At 37.5% G+C, this 25,050-nt stretch overlaps 1 protein-coding gene across 1 annotated transcript in view; it reads left to right on the top strand.

The window, feature by feature from the left end:
• CPA6 (carboxypeptidase A6) overlaps positions 1-25,050 on the top strand; it is an 88,969-nt gene that overhangs the window by 56,180 nt on the left and 7,739 nt on the right. Inside the window, exon 8 of the mRNA XM_059395512.1 lies at positions 22,407-22,609. Coding sequence (XP_059251495.1) covers positions 22,407-22,609 — 203 coding nt within the window. The remainder of the gene's footprint in view (positions 1-22,406; positions 22,610-25,050) is intronic.

Raw genomic sequence — 25,050 nt, 5'->3', positions numbered from 1 at the left:
ACATTTCCTTTTTCTTCCTGCTCCAGTCTTGGATCATTGTATATTTTTAGGAATTGTATGTTTTTATATATTAATTCTAGATTGTCCCATTTGTTGGTGATTAATTATTCTAGTAACCTATATGACCCTTTTTGATTCCTCTTTCATTTTCAATTTTATTTATTTGGTCCCTCTTTCCTTTTTTTATATGTCAGGGTAAAGATTTATCTATTTTGTTTATCTTATCAAAAAACTAGCTCTTAGTTTCATTGATTTTTTTTCTATTTTTTCAGTTTCTGTTTCATTTATTTCTACTCTACTAACTTTGAGCTTTGTTTCTTCTTTTTTTTTAGTTCTTTTAGGTGTAAATTTGGATTATTTATTTGAGATTATTCTTATGTCTTGAAGTAAACCTGTATCACTATAAATTTCTGTCATAGATTTGCTTTTGTTGTATCCCATAGATTTTGGAACACTGTGTTTCTATTTTAATTTGTCTGTATTTTCTGTTTTCTCTGTGATTCCTTTACTGACCCATTAGTTAATTAGTAGCATGTTGGTTAGCCTCCACATTTTTGTGGGTTTTTTCCAGTATTCCTCTTGTAAATGATTTCTATTTTCACACTGTTGTGATCAGAAAAGATGTTTGATATGACTTTAATCTTCTTAAGTTCACTGAGACCTGTTTTGTGGCCTAATGTGAACTATCCTGGAGAGTGTTCTATGTGCACTTGAGAATAATGTGTATTTCATTGTTTTTGGATAGAATGTTCTCCGTGTGTGTATGTATGTATGCGTGTGTGTGTATATTCATATACCCATCCAGCCTAATGTGTCATGTAAAACCAATTTTGCTTATTGATTTTCTGTCTGGATGATCTATCCACTGATGTACATAGAGCATTAAAGTTCACTGCTATTATGTATTACTGTCACTTTCTCCTTCTATTTCTGTTACTGCTTGCTTTATGTATCTTCATGCCCCTATGTTGGGTATATAGATATTTGGAAGTGTTATCTCCTCTTGTTGAATTAATCCTTTTATCATTATGTAATGCCCTGGTTTGGCACTTGTTACAGGCTTTGTTTTTAAGTTTATTTTGTCTGATATAACTATTGCTTTTCCACCCTTTCACTTTCATTCTCTATGATTCTATATTCTATTCTCTATGTTTCTATAGGTCTGATGTGAGTCTCTTGTAGAAAGACCAGAAATGAGTCTTATTTATCCATTCACTATACTATATATACTATATATAGTATAGTATATATTCACTATACTATATGTATACTATATAGTAGTTCACAATTACTATATGTCTTTGATTGGACTATTTAGTACATTTAAATGTAAATTATTGATAGATGTGTACTTACTGCCATTTTGTTGCTTTCTTTCTAGTTGTTTCTGTAGTTCTTCTCTGTTTCTCTCTTTTTCTTCTTCTTCTCTTTTCTCATAATTTGATGACTCTCTTTAACGTTATGCTTGGATTCTTTTCTGTTTACTTTTTGTGTACATGTTACAGTTTTTTGGCTTGTGGTTACCATGAGATTCTTATATAACATCCTTAGTCTCTAGTAGTCTATTTGAAGCTGATGGTCACTTAAATTCGAACACATTCTAAAAGCACAAAATTTTTATTCCGCTTCCACATTTTATGTATATAACATCACATTTTATACCTTTTTGCGTATCCCTTAACTGATTATTTTAGATATAACTGGTTTTACTAATTTTGTCTTTTAACCTTCATACTAGCTTTTTTCTTTCTTTCTTTTTGAGAAAGAAAGAAAGTTAAGAGCAGGGGTGGTCAGAGGGAGAAGAGAGAGAATCTTAAACAGGTTCTGTACCCAGCACAAAACCCAGTGTAGGACTTGATCTCATGATCCTGAGAACATGACCTGAGCTGTACTCAAGAGTTAGATGCTTAACTGATGGAGCCACCCAGGCACTCCCATACTGGTTTTATAAGTGATCTACTACCTTTACTATTTGCATTTTCTAGGGAAATTTTTCCTTTCATAATTTTCTTATTTCTAGTTATGGATTGTTTTTTGTTTGTTTGTTTGTTTGTTTGTTTGTTTGTTTCCATTTAGAGAAGTCACTCTAACATTGCTTATAAGGCTGGTTTTAATGGTGATCAACTCCTTCAATTTTTGCTTGTCTGGGAAACTATCTCTCCTTCAATTCTGAGTGATAATCTTTTTGGGTATAGCAGTCTCTCAGTTTTAAGGTTTTTCCTTTCAGCACTTTGAATATATTGTGTCACTTCCTACTGGTCTCCAAAGTTTCTGCTGAAAAATCAGCTTATAATCTTGTGGGGTTTTCCTTCTATATAACTAGTTGTTTTTCTTTTGCTGCTTTTATAATTCTTTTTTTTTTAAGATTTTATTTATTTATTTGACAGAACAAGATTCCAAGTAGGCAGAGAGGCAGGCAGAGAGAGAGGAGGAAGCAGGCTCCCTGCTGAGTAGACAGCCCAATGTGGAGCTCAATCTCAGGACCCTGGGATCATGACCTGAGCCAAATGCAGAGGCTTTAACCCATTGAGCCACCAAGGCGCCTCTATAATTCTTTAATATTTAGACATTTTGATGATAATATATCTTGGTGTGGGTCTCTTTGAGCTCATTTCATGTGGGACTGCCTGTACTTCTTAGATTTGTATGTCTACTTTCTTTGCCATGGTAGTGAAGTTTTCAGCTATTGTCTCTTCAACTAGATTTTCTATTCCTCTTTCTCTCTCTTCTTTTGGGATCCTTATAATACAAACATTATTATACTTGCTGTTGTCCCATAGGTCCCTAAATTATCATTTTTAATTATTTTTTCTTTTTGCTGTGCCAGTTGGATGACTTCCCCTACTCTGTCTTTCAAATAGCTGATCCATTCTACATCATCTAATCTGCTGTTGATTCCCTTTCATTTCATATTTTTCATATTTTTCATTTCAGTTACTGTTTTCTTCAGTTCTTATTTGTTGTTTTTTTGGTTGTTTTTTGTCTTCTATCTCTTTGTTGAGATTTCCATTGTATTTGATTCTTCTCCTGAGTTTGGTAGACATCTTTATAACAGTTACTTTGAACTCTTTCTCTGGTAGATTGTTTTACTCCATTTTGGTCTTGTTCTTTTGTTTGAAACACATTCCTTTATCTCCCTATTTTGCCAAATTCTGTTTTTGGTTATGTTTTAAGTATATCCAATTATAGCTCCCAGTCATGAAGGAATGGCTCTAGGTAGAAGATGTCCCATAAGGCCCAGTTGTGCAAACCCCCCAAGTCACTTAAGCCAAGTACTTCAAAGGTGTCCCCTGTCTAGGATGCATGTACTCTCCTGTTATTGCTGGGCTGTAGTTGGTACAAATTTGCTGGTGTGTAGAGCTGTCCTCCAGCATGGCTGTCAGTGATGCCTGGTTACAATGGTTGCAGGTGCACTGGCATGTATGGTTGGCCCTCAGTGCAGCTGACTGTGAGGCTAGGCTGCCACAGCTACAGGTGCATTGGTGGGTGGGACAAGCCTCTGGCTATGAGGCTGCAAGATATGATCAGAATTGTTGCAGGTGCTCTAGTGTATAGGGACTGGTCCCCATGATGGGGGCTATGTAGGAGGGGTGCCAGTAGTGACAAAGGCTGCCTGCTGGGTGCGGCACAGCAGAGAGCCTCCTAAGAGATCACTAACGATGCAGGTTGGGCAGGGTGAGTCCCACTGAAAATGGGTGGAGTGAGTGGTGCCACTATGGTAGATGGAGAGTGTTAGTACCTACCAGCCCAGGACAGCTAAGTAGAGGGGAGTGGGGAAAAAATGTCATCCACCAGCACATTCATCCCTGAAGAAAGTCCCAACAGATCTCTGCCCCTCCAGGACACAGAAAATGAATCCCCTTTACATGTAAATCATGAAATTTTCAAACTGCCACCCCTGTGCTTGGACCTGGAATGAGATTTTGCATATGACCTTTTAGAGAAAAATCCTGATTTCCTACTCTCCTTTGCCTCTCCTGGAAATAAAGCTCCTTGGTTTCCAAAGCAAGACATTATGGGTGCTCATTTTCCCAATGCTGGTCCTCCAGGCTAGGAAGCCTAATGTGAGGCTCAGACCCACCCTCACCCTCTCCCCCCATTCTTTAGTGAGAGCCTCTACAGTTGTGATATTCCTCCCATTTACAAACTGCTAAGTCAGGAGTATGGGTTCCAACTTGTCTGTCTGTCTCCTACCCATCTCAATGTTGATTTTCCTTTATACCCTTAGTTGTGTAAAATATGTTCTTCCAGGCCTCAGGTCATTCTCAGAGAGGGATTGTTTTATATGTACTTGTAGTTTTTGTGTTTCCATGGGAAAAGATTAGCTTTTCCTACTCCACCATCTTGACCCAGTTCTCTGGTGTAACTGTAGATGTTTCCTAAGTTTCTCTTATAATGATTTCTTTAGTGCATGTCATGGATAGGCACTCTCCATCCATTCCAACCTCCTTCTAGAGCCTTCCTGCACTGGTGAGGCCAAAAAGATAACATCTGCATTTCCTAGACTCACTTATAGCTAGGGATCAGAGTATTTTAAGTTCTACCCTTTTGGTGCCTTGGTGTGAGACTTAGAATATGAAAAATAAGATAGAGGTCATTTTTCTGTGGTTTCTATTGTCCCTGCCGTCTTGCGCCATTGTGGAGGTATGTGGTTTATCTGAGGCAGCCTCCCCATCTTGACTCTTTCTTGAATGTACTGCTTCCTCATCTTAGAAAACGGAGGAGCCCTCCTTGTAACCTGCATCATGACTCTTGAAGTCATCCTGGTTATCTCAAGCTAGAGTTTCTTTCCTGATGATTCTAAAAATCATTTAACAACTTATTTTTTTAATCCCCTTTGCTTAAACTAACCACAGTGGATTCTGTGCCCTTTCATGAAAATCTGGCTAGCACAGTCTCTCATAAACATTTCATTTTCCAGTCCACATCTATTACCTTGACCAAGAAGTCTATTATTTCATAAGCTTTTTCTGACATTCAGGTCACTTTCCTTGTCCTTTGTTTTCATAATTAATTGGTACTATCCCACCTTGTCATAATCATTTACCATTCATACTATTTTGGTCTCTTAAAATAATGTACCTAATAAATGTATTAGTAGGCTGTAATTTCGATTTCCTTAGTATTACTTAGCTCAAGAATATACTGTCAATTCCTTTCAGTACTCCTTTAACTCATCAATCTTAAATATGTTTTTGCAAACTTCCTCCTTTTAAGATAGAGGACCACAATACTAAACTGAATGTCCTTCTAAGATTTAAAGAAAATACAAAAAGCCATTATTTTCCTCTCTTGATATTTAACATATATTTTCCAGTTAACTCACCACTAAAAAGATTTTCATTTGTTACTTACACTTAAATTCTTTTTTTCTCTAATCCAGATACTATTTATATGCAAAACTGTACCTCCCCATTTTACTCTTCTCTCTCCTCATACAAAATATATCCAAATGCTTTTTAAAATGAGCTTCTTATAACTACAGATTAAATAATGTTTAGTACTAATAGTGTGTATACACAAAATTATATATTTTGTTTCATTTCTGATCATTCTTATGGATAAGTATTTAAGAATTATCATGTAAAAGACAATATCTCAGTTTATTTATAACATCTATTCCAACATAAAGAATAAGTATCTTTGTTGATGTTTTTAAAATGATGTTACAATCAACATTTTAAAACATTTTACAAATAACTTATTTTCTTGAAAGTCACTGAAGTAAGTAGCATATAAAACTGACATTTTTAAAGTGAGGCATAATGGAGGTGGCAGAATCATTTCCTCAGCTCCTGGGACACTGAGCTACTGATTTTTCTCTTGTACTGATTTTAAGTCCAGTAATTTTATTGCATCTGCTTCAGCAGGTAACCCACCCATGCTGCTCAATCTTTAGGAGGCCTCTAGCCTTGCCTTGGGCATATGAGAAATATTTATAAAGCTTTTATCTACTAATTATTTTTCTACTATGCTGGTTGCTTTTCAGCATTATTTAATTCCTGAGTTCACCAAAAACAAACTACATCTCTCTGATAATTTTCCTCTAGCTGTAACATTTGCATTTGGCAAGTCATTTTATTTTTTTTCTATAAATTTTATTTGTATCTAACTGCTTTCAATTTTTGAGAACTTGCTACTGTTTTTTGTTTGTTGTTTTTTTTTAAAGGTTTTATTTATTTTTTTGACAGAGAGAAATCACAAGTAGGCAGAGAAGCAAGCAAAGAGAAAGAGAGGAGGAAGCAGGCTTCCTGCCGAGCAGAAAGCCCGATTTGGGGCTCGATCTCAGGACCCTGAGATCATGACCTGAGCCGAAGGCAGCGGCTCAACCCACTGAGCCATTCAGGTGCCCCCTTGATACTGTTTTCAACATCTTAGAAGCATTATAACATTGTGCTCCTTATGGGTCAGTAACGTTGTTAAGTATCTTCCTTATTATCAGATTTCCAATTCCCTTTTAATCCATATGCTTATTTTTAATCCAAACTCCTTTTCAAGTAAATTTTGTTATTAAAACAATCTATTTTTATATACTTTTTTATAAGTAACATATAATATATTATTTGCTTTGGGGTACAGGTCTGTGATTCATCAGTCTTACACAACACACAGCACTCACCATAGCCCATACCCTCCTCAACGTCCATCACCCAACCATCCCACCCCTCCCACACTCCTTCACTCCAGCAACCCTCAGTTTGTTTCCTGAGATTGAGTTTCTCACAGTTTGTCCCCTCATCTGGTTTATTCTTGTTTCATCTTTTCCTCACTTCCCCTATGATCCTCTGCCTTATTTCTCAAATTCCATATATCAGTGAGATCATACGATAATTGTCTTTCTCTGATTGATTTATTTTGCTTAGCATAATACCTTCTAGTTTCATCCATGTCATTGCAAATGGCAAGATTTCCATTTTTGATGAATACAATAATATTCCATTGTACATATATACCACATCTTCTTTATCCAATCATCTGTTGATTGACATCTGGGCTCTTTCCATAGTTTGGCTATTGTGGGCATTGCTGCTATAAACATTGGGGTGCAGTTGCCCCTTTGGATCACTGCATTTGTATCTTTGGGTAAATACCCCAGTAGTGCAATTGCTAGGTCATAGGATAGCTCTATTTTCAACTTTTTGAGGAACCTCCATACTGTTTTCCAGAGTGGCTGTACCAGCTTGCATTCCCACCAACAGCATAGGAGGGTTTCCCTTTCTCCACATCCTCACCAATACCTGTCATTTCCTGACTAAAACAATCTCTTTAAAGAAAAAAAAAATTTTTTTCTAAGGGACCTGGGTGGCTCAGTTGGTTAAGTACCTGACTCTTGGTTTTGGCTCCAGTCATGATCTCAGGGTGGTGAGATGGATACTGGCGAAAGGCTCTAGGCTCTACATTGAGCATGGAGCCTGTTTAAGATTCTCTTTCCCTCTTTCTCTGCTCCTCCCCCACTCACACACATGCACTCTCTGTCTCTAAAAAAAAAAATTAAACAATCTCTTTTAAATGTTATTTTACAAGCAGAAATAGAGAAACAATGATATTCCTTTTATCTACCATTTTTTGTAATTGTTTTAAAAACCATGCTATGCCAAATGGTGACGGGGGATGCATGGGTAATCACCTTGCCTTTATACTATCTTCCAAAACAGAATTTCCCAAACCACACACAATCCTAGTGAACTGCAGAACCCTAACAGTCCAGGAGAAGTTGCTAGGTGCCTGGAAAATAACCATCTTCATCTCTTTGAGCTGCGATAACAAAACACTAAAGACGATGTGTCTTATAAAATATAAACATTCATTTCTCACAGTTTCAAAGACTGGGAAATCTAGGATCATGGTGCTAGATTTGGTGTTTAGTGAGGCTTCCTAGTTCATAAATAACATCTTCTCACCATGTTCTCATATAGTGGAAGGTGTTAGTGAGCTCTCTGGGATCTCTTTTTTATTTATTTTTTATTTTTTTTAATTTATTTTCAGCATAACAGTATTCATTATTTTTGCACCACACTCAGTGCTCCATGAAATCCGTGCCCTCTATAATACCCACCACCTGGTACCCCGACCTCCCACCCCCCGCTCCTTCAAAACCCTCAGATTGTTTTTCAGAGTCCATAGTCTCTCATGGTTCACCTCCCCTTCCAATTTCCCCCAACTCCCTTCTCCTCTCTAACTCCCCATGTCTTCCATGCTATTTGTTATGCTCCACAAATAAGTGAAACCATATGATAATTGACTCTCTGCTTGACTTATTTCACTCAGCATCATCTCTTCCAGCCCCATCCATGTTGCTACAAAAGTTGGGTATTCATCCTTTCTGATGGAGGCATAATACTCCATAGTGTATATGGACCACATCATCCTTATCCATTGGTCCGTTGAAGGGCATCTTGGTTCTTTCCACAGTTTGGCGACCGTGCCCATTGCTGCTATAAACATTGGGGTACAGATGGCCCTTCTTTTCACTACATCTGTATCTTTGGGGTAAATACCCAGGAGTGCAATGGCCCAGTCATAGGGAAGTTCTATTTTTAATTTCTTGAGGAATCTCCACACTGTTCTCCAAAGAGGCTGCACCAACTTGCATTCCCACCAACAGTGTAAGAGGGTTCCCCTTTCTCAACATCCCCTCCAACACATGTTGTTTCCTGCCTTGCCAATTTTGGCCATTCTAACTGGTATAAGGTGATATCTCAATGTGTTTTAATTTGAATCTCCCTGAGGGCTAGTGATGATGAACATTTTTTCATGTGTCTGGTAGCCATTTGTATGTCTTCATTGGAGAAGTGTCTGTTCATATCTTCTGCCCATTTTTTGATATGATTGTCTGTTTTGTGTGTGTTGAGTTTGAGGAGTTATTTATAGATCCTGGATATCAACCTTTTGTCTGTACTGTCATTTGCAAATATCTTCTCCCATTCCGTGGGTTGCCTCTTTGTTTTCTTGACTGTTTCCTTTGCTGTGCAGAAGCTTTTGACCATTCTGATAATATGAAATTTAAGATAAGGAGTTCTGGATGGCTGGAGCTGAGTGAGGTAGGAAAGAGGTGTAGGAGATGAAGTCAGAAAAATTGTCAAAGGCAAAGTGTTACAGGTCCAGTATTAGGAGGAAATTTGGATTTTGCTTGAAATGGATGAGAAACCAGTGGAGAATTTTGAGTTTAAGAGGTGACATGATCTAACTTTTTAAGATAATTATTCTGGCTACTTTTTATCAAATGGATTGTTGAGGACAAATATTGCTATTCAAATTACACCTTCCCATTTGAAAGGACTGCTTTCAAAATATAAAAAGTCTAACCTTAGAATATTATTATCCACATCTTTAGACAATCATTGTATAAACCACAATATATTCTAAATGTAAATATATCTCTATTGCATAAGGAATTGTGGGGTTTTTTTTTTACTTCATCTTTTATTCTTCTTTTGGCAAACATCAGATAATATGAGCAAAACTATATTGCTTACTACAGTTACATACATTCTTTCTTGCTTTTCTTGCTTTATATAAGTCATTAAACATATGTAAGTTGATAAAATTCTTGGCTAAAGACATATTCCAAAACTCTGACATATACTTTTCTAAGTTAGGAGAAAAGAAAGCTTAAAAGAAAGCTTATGAAACTTCCATTAGACCATAATCATACAGCAAACTAAATTAGTATATGCTGTTTTTAAATTAACATCTGCCATTTTTTAAAGACTTCAATTTTTGGTTACAGCTAAGATGATTTTTATCTGAAGGTTTATGAAAGAACAGAAGCTGACCACACAAATCCTACTCATAACCATATTGGCCATTTAAAAATAAATAATAAAAATAAATCTTTAATCAGAAAATTCCACTTATTAGAAAAAAAGTAACTACTGAGTTACTTTAAATATATATGGCACTTATAACAACTAGACTTCATGATATCTGTTTTATTACTTCTTTTTTAAAATTTCTTTATTTTAGAGCCTGTGCAAGCAGGGGGAGGGGCAGAGGAAGAGAATCTCAAGCAGACTCATGCTGAGTATGAAGCCCCACATTGGGCTCCATCTCACAACCCTCAGATCAAGACCTGAGCCAAAATCAAGAGTCAGAACCTTAGCCTCCCAGGTACCCCTTTTTTATTACTTTGTAATGCTTATCTTTTAATTCTAGAGATTACTAAAGATTACTTACTAAAGATTACTTCATAATAAAACCAAGCCATTTATCTTTTTATAATTTACTTTTTTAGTAAATTTCAGGCCCAAAAGTATCTGGTCAAGGATTACAGAACATTCCGCCTTCAGAATATATTTTGTCTGGCAGACAGAATGGTTTTCCATCTTCTGAATTGGAGTACCTTCATGCAATACCTACTTGCCCTAGCTGACCACAGTCCCTACCAGCTTCCTAAACCAACATGATAAAATGGGGAAACTCCTAGTAATCAAAAACAATATTAAAATAAAACAAGGTAACATTTCATCTGTTTAATTATTCCCCCAAATGCTTAATGTGATATCCTAAACTGGAAGAAATGGTAAAATTGGGATGGCATGTGTCTCTGGGGGCATTAAAAAGCAACTTGACCAGACACTTCAACATCACCATTCCTTCCAGAATTCATTTTAAAGAAAAAAAAAGAATGTATGATATGGATTCTATTTCCCACTCTGTGATGGGCACCTGGGAAGCAGAGATAGATCCAACAGATTCTGTCCTCATCAGGTTTAAAATCATTGAGGTTAGAGAAGGGAGAAAAGAAAAAAGAGTGGAGGAGGAAGGAAGGGAAAGAAAAAAAATGAAAAAAATTTAAAAGTACTATATAGAAATACATATGGTACAGATAGACATAAATAGTTCAGTGGAGATACAAAGGGCGAATGAACTAGCTCTACTTGATAAAGTCAGAAAAGTCTTCACAGAAGAAATAACAGAAGATTGGAATATTAAAAACATATTGGTCATCAAACAGACCAAACTGTGGGACAGAAAATAAGTAGAGCAAAGGATTCAGAGTCAAGACAGCATTCCAGGTAGGGGAAACAAGTATGTCCCTGGACAAACATGCAGCATGAAACAGAACAGGGTGCCATGAGGATGGCAGGTGGCCCTGTGTGGCTGGAACGAAGGATGACTGGAAGGACTGGAAAGAGAAGAGGCTGAGTATTTCTCCTTTTAGGAATTTATCCTATTCTTATACTCACATGTGTGGAATAAAACATATGTACAGGGATATTCATTGCAACACTCTTTATAATAATGAGAGATTAGGAGCATCCCAAATGTCCATCAACAAACAGCTAGTAAATTAGGCTACAATTACACGGTGAAATAGACAGAAATAGCCAAAATCAGATGGCTGTTTTACATACAGGATTACACACACACACACACACACAGAGAGAGAGAGAGAGAGAGAGAGAGAGAGTTAAACAAAGCAAGGTTTTAGATTATTATATATGAGGATCCTATTTGTATAAAAAATATTAAAACTGGGGCGCCTGGGTGGCTCAGTGGGTTAAGCCGCTGCCTTTGGCTCAGGTCATGATCTCAGAGTCCTGGGATGGAGCCCTGCATCAGGCTCTCTGCTCAGCAGGGAGCCTGCTTCCTCTTCTCTCTCTGCCTGCCTCTCTGCCTGCTTGTGATCTCTGTCTGTCAAATAAATGAATAAAATCTTAAAAAATAATAATAATAATAAAACTTTTTTTTTTTTTTTTTTTTTTTTTGCTTATAAATGCATAGACCAACCCTGGAATAATACAAGGAGGTAGTAAAAGTTAGTACTTCTGGGGAAAAGAAATAGATGGCTAGACAGATGGAGGGAGAAATTTACATGGCATTATCGTGTACATCCATAGGCCATTCTAAAAAATTAAAAGCAGTAAAAATAAGTCAACATTCTTTTCTTAAAAGACTAAAAATTGTAACGAAAATCAAGCTCCAGAATGCACTACCACCATTCAGAGCACTTCGCCTCCTTTCCTATTATTTAGCTTTTTTATTTAGCTTAGGTATAATTTAGTAAAAACATGAGGGAGTGGTACCAAAAGAGACAGTTTATAAGCTTATAAAAAAGTCTTACTTCTCTACCACCATTCCTCACTGGCCTCAGTCACTAACCCCACCAAAAGGGGTAGGGTGGAAAATGTCAAGAGTTCCCACTTAATCACACATTGCCTAATCTAATAGACGCCAAATGCACTGCCCCCTATCCCTCTGGTCTCCCCATCCCCTCTCTTGATACACTCTTAGAGGAGTTGATAGTGAAATTGAGAGAAAACCTCAAGTCTTACAGTGGTGCATTTTACGGAAATTGTTTTGCTATGTAGAGAGATAAAAAGTGTACATCAACAAAAATATTTTAGTATGACATTTCGTTAGAACCAGTATCTGTTTCCTTATACTGGCACTTATGTGGAAGGAGGTCATGGCATGCCTCTCTAGCCTGTGTAATTCTGAAAGAGAGGTTCCAGAGTAGCCTTACACCAAGTTCCACAATAAGAAAATGGCACTCATTCTTCTCACTTGCCTCCCCAGATTGGGAAGTTACCTTGGCAACAATCAAAGACAAAGCAGTAATATGATACAAACCTATGGATTCCCTTTTCATTTGTTTGCATTCTCAGGTATAATTGTTATGCTCAGGTGCATATCTGCACATATTTTAAGAAAATCAGAGAACGGCATTGTTGGTCAGGCTCTTGTGCAATCTCTTAGCTTTTATTATAACCTTAAGTTCCAATAAAACTGACCTTAAAATGTAAAACACAAATGGAATTTTGATGTGCTAGACTGAGAAGGACCTTGCTATAGGGCAGGTTGATTCACTCAATGAACATTTATTGAACCCCTGCTATGAGCAAAGCACAGTGCCAGGCAAATATTAGGTTCTTGTTTTGTGGGAGCTAGCATCCAGTGAGGGAGACTGCATGTCAACAACCGGCTGTGATTTGGGGCCTGAGTGCCACATTAACAGAGGAGAAAGGAAAAGAGAAATTCTTTTTTTTTTTAAGATTTTATTTATTTATTTGACAGAGAGAGAGAGAGAGAGAGATCACAAGTAGGCAGAGAGGCAGGCAGAGAGAGGGGGAAGCAGGCTCCCGCTGAGCAGAGAGCCCTATACGGGGCTCAATCCCAGGACCCTGAGATCATGACCTGAGCCAAAGGCAGAGGCTTAACCTACTGAGCCACCCAGGTGCCCCAGAAAAGAGAAATTCTAGCTGTGTCAGAGTGGCAATGTTGCAGACAAGTGCCTTGTTCCCCACATATCTGGTTGCCACTTTACCAGTTACCAAAACTTGGTGGCTCAAAACAACACAAATTTATTTTCTTACAGTTCTGGAGGCCAGACATCCAAAATGGACTTCACCAGGCTAAAGATGTGATAAGACCACACTCCATCAGCAGGCCTGAGGGGAGAATCCATTTCCTTGCCTTGTAGTTCTAGAAGCCACCTGTTTCCCTATCTTGTGACCTCTTCCTCCAGATTCCCTCTCTGACTCAGCTTCTCTTTGATTCCCTCACATAGCCTTCTCTTCTGTCTGTAACCAGATTTCCATCTCATATAATGTTTATGGTTGTATTAAAGGTCTACCTGGATAATTCAGGATAATCTCCCCATTTCAGGATCTTGATCACATCCACAGAGGCCCTTTTCCATATAAGGTAACATTCACAGTTTCCATGGACAAGGACCTGGCAGTCTTTGGGGGCCATTATGTAGCCTACCACAAGGTGCTTAGAGGGATGGCCCCTAATCCAGCCCCTTTATCCTGTAGGCGGTGGTGAGCCACTGGAAAGTTTCAAGCATGAGAATTACATGGTAAGATGTTTATTTCAGTAGAATTAATTCAAGACTTCTGAGGATGTAGATGAAAGAAGAGCCTGAAGTCAGCAAACCCCTCCAATAATCCAGGACAGTTTTGACAAGACAATGGTAATTGGGTTGAATGCACTGGTGAGAAATTAATACAGTGAGATCAACAGCTGTTTGCAGACTGTTGGACACATTAAATGATTTATGAATTGGGCATTCACATACCATATATCATGATTTGTAATACAAGAGAGGAAGCAGATTTGGAAGGGGGTTGGAGGACCTTTATACAGGGAGGGACATTTTTATCAAAGAAAAAATTTGTTCAGAGAGTGAAACAATTTCCTTGCAAACTAAAGTTTTAAATTGCAATCCATTCTTGGAGACTGCCTCTAAGAAGAAAGAAACTGAGTAACACAACTTTTAGTACTAAGTTTTATTCTCACATTCTTAGAACAGAATCTAATGACATTCAGGAAAAGTAATTATGTAATTACATTAGGATCTGTTTTCATCTGGACTAGAACCATAAACTAGCACTACTGTGAAGAGTCTTAGCAAGCTTCCTAATCTAACAGATCTCAGCCTCTTTTTCCCCAGTACCACACTCCCAGCTGGTGGTGACAGTACACTCCAGTGGTTGATTCCAAACACACCTACCCACCCTAATTTACCACTCTCTCCCCCATTACAAGAGTATTTTTAGTTCATTAATCTTGTAGCTTGTAACTAGCCACTGTGAGACAACCACCACAACTGAGAGCAACATATTGTCACACATCCCATGAGAACCATGGAGTAAGGTCCTTAATAACCACCCAGGACAATGCTGCCACAGCAGTGACATGCCTGCCCCTGAGCTCATTGGTAGTATAGCTTTAACTGGAGCCCTGTCTTGTGATTTTTCCCCTCCTTCTCCAATCCCTCTCTAGACTATCTTCCACCTCATTTTACCATCCAGAAGGACTAAGGTTCATGGAAGCAACAAAGCCTTTTTTTTTTTTTTTTTGGTCCTTTGTTTTTTTAAGTAAAATTGTATTTTTTTGAGTCCCATCCATCTCGAGTCCCACTGAGTCTGTGCCATTAGAGTGTCCCCAGGGCTTCTAATCCTGCTCTCCCTCCATCCTCTGTGTTCCTGTGCACAGTCTGCACTGCACACTTTATGATGGTATTATATCCTGCATTGTCTTGTCCTATAATTTCTTTATATGTGCACATCTTGTCTCCTCTCAAGATTTATGAGGTTCTTGTAGAGTTTTGCATCTTAATACTCAACAACTAAAGAGGTGATGTATGATATGGAAGTTAAATTGCTGAAGTGTTCAGAACAGAGCTGTGTGTTGTTTTACTGGACAAGACTAGAATCTCTTCATTCTGCACTGCAGAAATCTGTTATATATATTCTGCAGTTGTTCTGCATGTGAAGATGGGGAAAGAGAACTTTGTCTCAGCTTCAGAAAAAATATACTGGCTCCTGTAAACTAAGGGAAAACTAATAACCTTTGGATTCCCATGCTTCTAAAAACTAAAGAGTGATGGGTTTGATGCTTCTTGTTCCTTCCCCCTAGTAATGTTTTCCATGGTTTCCTGGCTGTTAAATCATTTTTTGGTGTTTTTTACTTGTTTCTTTAAAATGCTATGTCTTGGTACTTTAGCTTTCTGCTCTCTTGATCTTTTTTGTACATCAGATACTTTTGATCAGAATCTGTGTAATTGAATCTAGATCTGGACAGCACTTTTCAAATTGTATATCCAGCACAGCTACTTAAAATCCCAAAGAGATTTCTGGTTCAATAATACTTGTGAGCTGTTTCTTTGCATTTTAGTAAAGCCTGGATAGTGCCCCCCAAAGGCTGTAAATATAATTAGATTGTTTTAGTGGTTTTCTTTCCACCTGACTTAATTTATTTCTATCTTAAAGGCCTCACTATTCAGGATTCTGGTTTTATTTTTTGAAATATAGTGTAAGTATAAGAGATGAGCAAGGCAAAAATTCACACAGAAACACTGGCATAAAGAATTTTGAATGTGATATTCCATTTTGCTACTGAATCAATACTTAGTCTGTAGTAAATAACATTGGCAGAATGTCCATCCATAAAATAAACCATAAAGTGCTATAGAATATTTCAGTGTCTAATGTGTTTCTCAAGCACACAGCATTAAAGTGGGGTATAGCCCTTCTTGCTATTATACAGTTTAGCTCCTGTATGATAAGTTTATTTTTTCTGTACCCACTATTGGCCAAACATTGTGCAGGGCCAGTTCAGTAGGGAAATAGGTAAGCATAAATTTTAACACACAATATTAAGTTTGATGACAAATGCAGATAAAGAAGGGTGTTATGGGCACCTAACCCAGTTCAGGGACATTGGAGAAGATGCCAAGAGGAGGTGGTAACTGTGTTAAGCTCTGAAGGACAAATAAAATCAGACTGTGAAGAAAAGAGAAGCTTCAAAAGAAGAAAACAACATGTACAGTCATAAAGGCAAGGGAATATAAAACCTTGAGAAAACGACCAATATTTTAGTAGGAATAAAGCTAGAAGGTTTAAGGCAGACTGATAGAAGGTAAAAATTTTAAGTCGGTCAACCAGAAATAAATCAGGAAGGAACTTAGTCCATAGGCATTTGGTAAGGAAGGGAGCATGACTCTCGGAATTCCAAGGAAGGAGAGAACTGTGTAACTTTCAAACCAATACAAAGCCATAAAAAGTAAATGAAATTATCTAGTCAGTGACAAAATACCAACCACAGGCCTATCTGTACAGCAATAGGGCAAAAATCACCAACTTTTTAAGACAGGAATAACACACAAGATAACCTATAGTATCTACCTCTACCAAACTCAAACCTTTTGATCACACTACCTCTTTGCCTGTAAGTAAGATTTTGGAAGTTTCTCCGGAAGGCACCACTGAAGGATTTTAAGCAGTAAATCAGATTTCTGTTTTTAGAATAAATAAGATCAGTCTTATTTATGTTATAAGGACATTGAGAAGGCTGAATTCAAGGTAGGCCAGACTGAAGGCAAGGAACTGTTCTCATAATTTAGGGGAATAATTACAAGAGCCTGAACTTTGTCAGTGGAAGTGGTCAGAGAGAGACTTAGCAGATATAAATCAACAGAATTTTTGCCTGCATAAGGAGTAATTTACCTGAAGAAAAACTGAGGGCTGACTAAAGAGTACCTGCCCCACAAAGGAGAGACAGAGACATAGTAATGGCAAGAACCCTAGCCCCAATGCTGTGGACAGCAGAGAGGCATATCACTGACAGGCCCCACCTGTGGATTCACTCAACTGGAACAGCAAAAAAAAGCAGTTTAAAGGGGAACAAGACATAAGTGAAGGAAACCCATTTTCTAACCCTAGGACATCGGCCAAACCATAAGGGAACTGCTTAAATCCTTTCTGACGTCACAGGTGTTGGCTAGTGCCATTGTTTACATTTCCTCTCCACCTTGATGGTACAGATTGGTGCAAGATCTTGGTGCCCTAGCTAGCCTGCCACTGTATCAAGCCCTAGTCCACACCACCTCCAGACACCCCCCCCCAAAGTTCTCCCATAGTCACACCCATCCCAGTTCCAACCATTCCACCAAAGCTACTCTGGCCTGTGCCCACCCCAGCTATAGCCATCCCCCTGGGGCAGTCCTGGTCCAGAGCACTCAGGGCCCCACCAGCCCCACATGGCAACCAATGTGGAAACCCACATATGTGGAACACCCAGGACACCCCAAAACAAGCCTGCTTCAGCTGTCCTGCCTACAACAGCAGGCACACACAGGTGACACAGGTGGTGTTCCCACACAAGACTACACCTTCAAGGCTGGGAGAGGTGCCTGTTTGGCCTAATTCATACAAACAACCACAGAATGTCAAATAAAGTGAAACAGTGGAACATGCTCCAGATGAAAGAACAAGACAAAACTTCAGAGAATGAACCAAGTGAAATGGAGATAAACAATTTACCTGATTAGGAGATCAAAATAATGATCATAAAGATGTTCCCCAGGCTTAAGAGTGGATGAACTCAGTGATAACTTCAATAAAAAGATAGAAAATATAAAAACCAGAGTTGAGGAATACAATAACTGAACTGAAAAATATGCTAGAGGGAATCAACAGCAGATAAGAGGAAGCAAAAGAATGTATCAGCGATCTGGAAGATGGGGTAATGGAAAACACTCAAGCTGAACAGCAAACAGTAAGAATTTTTAAAAATGAGGATAGGTTGAAGGACCTGTAGGACAACACCCAGCATTGCTACATTTGCATTATAGGAATCCCAGAAGGATAAGAGAGAGAAAAGGGGGCCGAAAACTCATTTAAAGAAAGAGTATCTGAAAACTTCCCTAACCTGGGGAAGGAAAGAGACACCCAGGTCCAGAAAACACAGAGAACCCCAAACAGGTTAACCCCAAGACACATAACTAAAATGTCAAAAATTAAAATTAGAATCTTAAGACCAAAATAGAAAACCAACTACTTATATACAAGGAAAACCCTATAAGACTATCAGCTGATTTCTCAACAGAAACTTTGCAGGCCAGAAGAAAGTAGCAGGTTATATTCAGAGAGCTCGAGGAATGAAACCTACAATCAGGAATACTCTACCTAACAAGGTTATCATTCAGAACTAAAGAAGCAATAGTTTCCAGGATAAAAGTTAAAGGACTTCATCAGCATTAAGCTGGCCTTATAAGAAATGTGAAAGGACTTACAGCAGAAAAGACTTTGACTAGGTGTAGGAAAACTATTAGAAGATAAAATTTACTAGTAAAAACAATATATAGTAAAGGTACAAAATCAATCACTTATAAAGCCATATGCAGGTTAAAAGACAAAAGTAGTAAAGCCAATTATATCTAATAAATTAGTTAAGGGATTCAAGAAATAGAAGATATAAAATATGATGTCATATACATAAAACATAGAGAGGAAGGAGTAAAAATGTAGTGCTTTTAGAATGTGTTCGAACTCAAAACCACCAACTTAATATAGACTGTTATATACTTGGGATGTTATATATGATCCTCATGGTGACCATAAAACCAAAAACCTGTAATAGAGACACAAAAAGGAGAAAAAAATCCAAACATAAGACTAAGGAAGTGACTAATCACAAGGGAAGAGTAGAAGAGAAGAAGAAATAAACAGAGAACTACAAAAACAAGAAAATAATTAACAAAATGGTAATAAATATATGTCTATCAATAATTACTTTAAGTGTAAATGGTCTAAATGCTCTAATCAAAGGACATAAGGTAACTGAGTGGATTAAAAATAAAAAAAACAAGACCCATCTATATGCTATCTACAAGAGACACTTCAAACCTGAAGATACATGCAGACTTAAAGTTAGAAAGTAGAAAAAGATACCGTGCAAAAGAAACCCAGAAAAAAAATCTGGGGTAGCAGTACTTACATCAGACAAAATTGACAAAATAACACAAAGGCTGTAACAAAAGACAAAGAAGGACATTACATAACGATCCAAGGGATCGCTCCAACAAGATGATATTTATATCTATACACCCAACATACAAGCAACCTGATTATATACAAAGCAAATGTTAAGAGACATAAAGGGAGAAATTGACAAAAATAGCATAAGAGTAGGGGAGTTCAACACCCCAGTTATGTCAATCAGTAGATCATCCTGAAAGAAAATAAATAAGAAACAGTCACTTTGAGTTACACATTAGTTCATGTGGATTTAACAAATACATACAGAACATTCCAACCAAAAACAGCAGAATATGCATTCTTTTCAAATGCACCTGGAACAATTAAGGTAATAGACACTATGGAAGAAGAGTATGGAGGTTCCCCCAAAACTAAAAGTAGAAATACCATATGACCCAGCATTTCCACTTCCAGATATTTACTCAAAGAAAATAGAAATGCTAATTCAGAAAGATATATGCATCCCTACGTTTACTGTAGATAGCAAGTGTTGGTGGAGGATAGGGAAAATAGGTGAAGAAAATTAAAAGATACAAACTTCCAGTTATGAAATAAATAATTCACCAAGTTGTAATTTACAGCATAGCAAGTACAGTAGGTAATATTGTAATAATTTTGTATGGTGATCAATAGTAACTATATTTATCATGATGAACATTTCATAATGTATATAATTGTCGATTCACTATGCTGTACACTAATATAATTTATATTATATTTATAATTTAAATAATTAATTTTTAAACCTATAAATAAAATGTAAGAATAGTAAATAAGTACACACATATATATATAAATATATTTTGGAAATACTACTCTAGTGTTGTTAATAAAAAGGTGTGAATCTAGGGGCACCTGAGTGGCTTAGTGGGTTGAAGCCTCTGCTTTCAGCTCAGGTCATGATCCCAGGGTCCTGGGATCAAGCCCCACATCAGGCTCTCTGCTCAGAAGGGAGCCTGCTTCCCCCTCTCTCTTTGCCTGCCTCTCTGCCTACTTGTGATCTCTGTCAAATAAATAAATAAAATCTTTAAAAAAAAATGGTGTGAATCTAATCCTTGTTCCTTATAGAAGACCTGTTGCTTTCTCTCTGGAATTGTTTCCTTTTCTTAAATTTCACCCTACAGTGTCAAAGCATTGACAGATTTCCCCTTTATCTCTCTTGTTTTGTACACAATAAGTCCATTCAATCTTTCCTTAATTGTACAAAATTTTCAATTAGCAGTTCTTCAATATTTAACTTTTATTTCTTTATGTTAATCAGATGTTGACACTCTATTTGTCACACCGCCTTTTTTTTTTTTTCATTTTTCCAGTTCTTTGTCTCTTCTTGATGCCTTCTGGGAATGTTTCAAAACATATTCTAGCTCATTAATTCACTCATCAACTGTATTCTTTCAACCCATGAATTAAGTTTTTTATTTCTATTATATCTGACTGGTACTTTTTTTATAACTTCTTGTCCCTGTTTAATGTTTTCAATGCCCTACTATATGCCCTTGAGAATGTTTATCAGGGGGCGCCTGAGTGGCTCAGTGGGTTAGAGCCTCTGCCTTCGGCTCAGGTCATGATCTCAGGGTCCTGGGATCGAGTCCTGCATGGGGCTCTCTGCTCAGCAGGAAGCCTGCTTCCCCCCTCTCTCTCTCTGCCTTAAAAGATTAAATTTTAATCTTTAAAAGATTAAAGATTAAATAAATAAAATCTTAAAAAAAGAGAGAGAGAGAATGTTTATCAGGATTATTGTAAATCCTTTTTTCTTTGGCTCATTAGTTCTGCTCCCCCTGGAATTAGTTGTTCAGTCTGTGATCTCTCCTTTCTGGTGCTTTCCATCTGTGATCTTCAAATGTCTCTTTATTTGTCCTATTCCTTTCAGAGTATCAGCTATCTGAGTTCCATCCATATCCCACTTACTTCTAAGTCATGCCCAGAATTAGACTCAAAGGAGGAAAACCACAATTGCTATAAATTTCACATTTTAACTCACCTATAACACAAACTAGATTTAATGTCCTCAAGCTTTAGCCTGATTTGACTTGGTTATCTTTTCATATTAGTGGAATTGGACTATATCACAGAATCACCAAACATTTTCCATTTGCTTATGGAAAGAGACCGTTTTCTACGGCTGTTGGGAGGGCTAATAATGGCCAGTGGCAAATAACTGTAGAAAATGTAATTATTTATTGATGGAAAAATGTCTTGGAACCTTAATACTTTGTGTTTGCTATGGTGAATGTTATTTTCCTTCCTCCCCTTCATAGACCTATAGGTTATAATGTTTTTAATTCAAAAATTATTAAAATTTAGTTTTGAGGATTTCTTAACTGAATTCTTACTGACCCCCCAAGATAACTAGAGAAGCCTCTTGGGTTTTACAAAACCAGTTTGGATATTGCTTTCTAAAAACGGAAATTATTTTGGCATCTTTTGTGGAATTGTTTCTGCCTTGCCTTCATGGTCTTGATGTATCAGTATTTTTATCTTACTAGACACCTGTGCAGATGTCTAGCCTTTTCTTTTGAGCTGACATTCACTTTTTAACAGATATTTGTTGAACACTTGGCATACTATTGTTCTAGTTGCCAGGTGCCCAGCAAGAAAGGCACAGTCCCTGCTTTCACAGAACATTAGAGTTTAACAAAGAATCCAGACTGAATATTTATACTAGAGCAGGGAGTTTTTTCTGTGTTGTCTTGCTTTGTATACCAGTCGCCTAAAACAGAGTAAATATTGGTTGAATGTTAAGCAGGTAAATACTGGGCACTAATTACAGGTGTGTTAAATGTTATGGAGGAAAAATGGAGGGATCATAGGGTATAGGAGCCTTACCTGATCTGGGGGATCATGTAGAATTAGGTCTCCCACTGATAAAACCATCCTTTTCCAAGTGGTTTATGCAGGCTCATTTAAACAATCAGTGCCTATTTCCTATTCAGGGCACCCTCCTATTGTGCATGGTGGTTTGAACCACCTTGGATTTTTCAGTATTGGTTTCTGTAAATGAGAAGTGAGATGAATTGCTTAATAATACCTTATGCTTATAGAAACTAAAGAAAAAATCAGTTTAATAAAGCTGATTCGTGTTTCTTGCTTCTTGCCTATGCTTTCCATCACCCCATTTTCTCTTCTATCTTGCAGATGAAGGAGCTTCTATGCACCCTTGTGACGATACATACTGTGGACCTTTCCCAGAATCTGAGCCAGAAGTGAAAGCTGTAGCCACTTTCCTCCGAAAACACAGGAAGCACATTAAAGCTTATCTCTCCTTTCATGCATATGCTCAGATGTTGCTGTATCCCTATTCTTACAAATACGCAACAATCCCCAACTTTAGCTGTGTGGTAAGTATTTGCACTTGTACATGCATGTCATGCTTTACGCTTCTTTTCTAAAGCTAAAAGGGGTCTGAGTAGTAATGGTAATAGCAAACACATTTTGTGTTTATTCTAATAAGCATCTTTTACATATCAACTCATTTATTTTCCATAAGCATATGAGATAGGTAACTATTATTGTCCCCATTTTACAGATGAAGAAACTGAAACCTGGGGAAATAAAGTAATTAGACGCAGAATGCACAGCTACTAAGTACCCTGATCAGGCTTCAGCCCCCAGTTTAGCTCTGACCTTGTCACTTTGAACCACTGCGCTACGCTGCTTCTCAAATGCAGTCGTTTCAAACCAATTTACATTCTTAGCACGAGTTACACAGAAAGTTGTCAGGATGGATGTGATTAGTATTACAGCTTCGGTCAAATATGCAGGACTATAATTAATTTTATTGAGTAAATAATTGTTCATAAATTATGGTCTGACTCTCATTAATTAAAAGCAAGATTTAATTTATGAGCACTATTTGCTTAATGGTACTAAGTCTCTGGGCATGTATCTGACAAGTTGGTGCTGAGAATGAACAGCCCTTCAGGCATAAGACTACTTGGCAGTGAAAAAGCAGTTTCTTTCTTCCTCATCTCAGAAACCCAACAAGCTATCCACTGTAGGGCAAAATGCCTTGTAAAGTGAGTCTGATTCAGAGTCTCTAGCATCTAAAGGACTATAAAATTCAAAACCAGGTCAAACTAATATACAGTGTTAGAAATGAGGGAGAGGAAGGGAACAGTGACTAGGAGGACGTATAGGAAGGAAAGCTTTTGGGTTTTGTTATTGATGTTCTATCCTTTGGCCTGGGCGATGGTTACATGAGTGTGTGTAATTTGTGATCATTCATTGAGTTATAAACTGAAAATGTGTATATTCTTCTGTATGTATAATTGTTCTTGAAATAAAAGCTTTGATAAAAGAGAAGCATCCCCTTTCTTCCTACACCTTGAACTCTAAATCCTTCACCAATTGGTTGGAGTGGCAGGAATTCCTGACCCAGATGTCTAGGACCTGGAAGGAATGGAGAACAGGAGGAAGTCTGAGGAAGGCCTGAGGGAAGGCTTCTATTCTGTCCAAAGAGGAACTTTGTTCTTGGCATAACCAAGACTCTGAGAAAATTCTTTTGAGAAATTTTGTAAAGGTGGTAGTTCTATTTAAGAGTACAATTCGTGGGGTGTCTAGGTGGCTCAGTGGGTTAAAAACTCTGCCTTCAGCTCAGGTCATGATCCCAGATCCCAGGGATAGAGCCTCAGATAGGGTTCTCTGCTCAGCAGGGAGCCTGCTTCCTCCTCTCTCTCTGCTTCTCTGCCTACTTGTGATCTCCAGAAGAGACAAGATGGTGGGGAAGTAGGAGGAGGCGCCGTTTCAACCTGTACCCTAAAGTGAACTGATTACTTACCAAAGAACTCTGATCACCCATACTTGTGATCTCCATCTGTCAAATAAATAAATAAAATCTTTAAAAAAAAAAAAAGTGCAATTCCTCAACTACTGTGTGAGTCAAATAGGCTTGTTGTTGTTGTTGTTGTTGTTGTTCTTTTTAACCTGACTGTTAACCTATTTTTAACTACCCTGTATCACACAATGCTTCTCTAGGTTTATATTCAGCCCTAAGTTGGGCACAGTGTCTATTTATATTCTCACAACAACTAAATGGAGTATGCAATATATTAAAACTATTACATGAGTTAAGCTTATTTTCATTTTGTCTTGGATCAGATTTTGTCTTTGTCTTGGATATGGTATAAAGAGTAGACCAGTGATTCACAATCAGGGATGACTTTGCCTCCCAGAGACACTGAATGATGTTGAAGACATTTTGATTATCACAAGGCTGGAGAATGTTATTGGCAGCTAGTGGATAGAGGCCAAGGATGCTGCTAAACATCCTACAATGTACAGGACAGCCTCCTGCAGCAAAGAATTTTTCAGTCCAGACTGTCAATAATGCCACCTGTTACCAGGTTACATATAATCTAAGTCGCTAATGCCACAGTTAAAAATCTCAGAAACTAGGTAGTCTCTGAATGTTAACAGAGACCTTTCAATTCCAATAAATTGTTCAAAAATATCCAATCAGGGCACCTGGGTGGCTCGAACATTAAGTTTCTGCCTTCCGCTCAGATCCCTGCTCAGCAAGAAGCCTCCTTCTCCCTCTCTCACTGCCCCTGCTTGTGTTTCCTCTCTTGCTGTCTCTCCCTCTGTGAATTATATAAATAAAAAATCTTAAAAAAAAAAAAAGTTAAAAAAAATTCCATCAATGTAGGAGCCTGTGTTTCACTAACATTTTTAGATCATTCATTAACTTGCTTTAAATGTGGAACTATTTGAATAAAAAATATATTCCTGACTTAGTTGAGGTTCACTAAGTGAGGCCTGGGTCCTTTTGAACAATTGAAAA

This window comes from Mustela nigripes, chromosome 3, assembly GCF_022355385.1.
Source record: "Mustela nigripes isolate SB6536 chromosome 3, MUSNIG.SB6536, whole genome shotgun sequence".
Taxonomy (NCBI): Eukaryota; Metazoa; Chordata; class Mammalia; order Carnivora; family Mustelidae; genus Mustela; species Mustela nigripes.
Note: the sequence above shows the minus strand (reverse complement) of the source record. Positions and strands in the feature narration are given on the sequence as shown.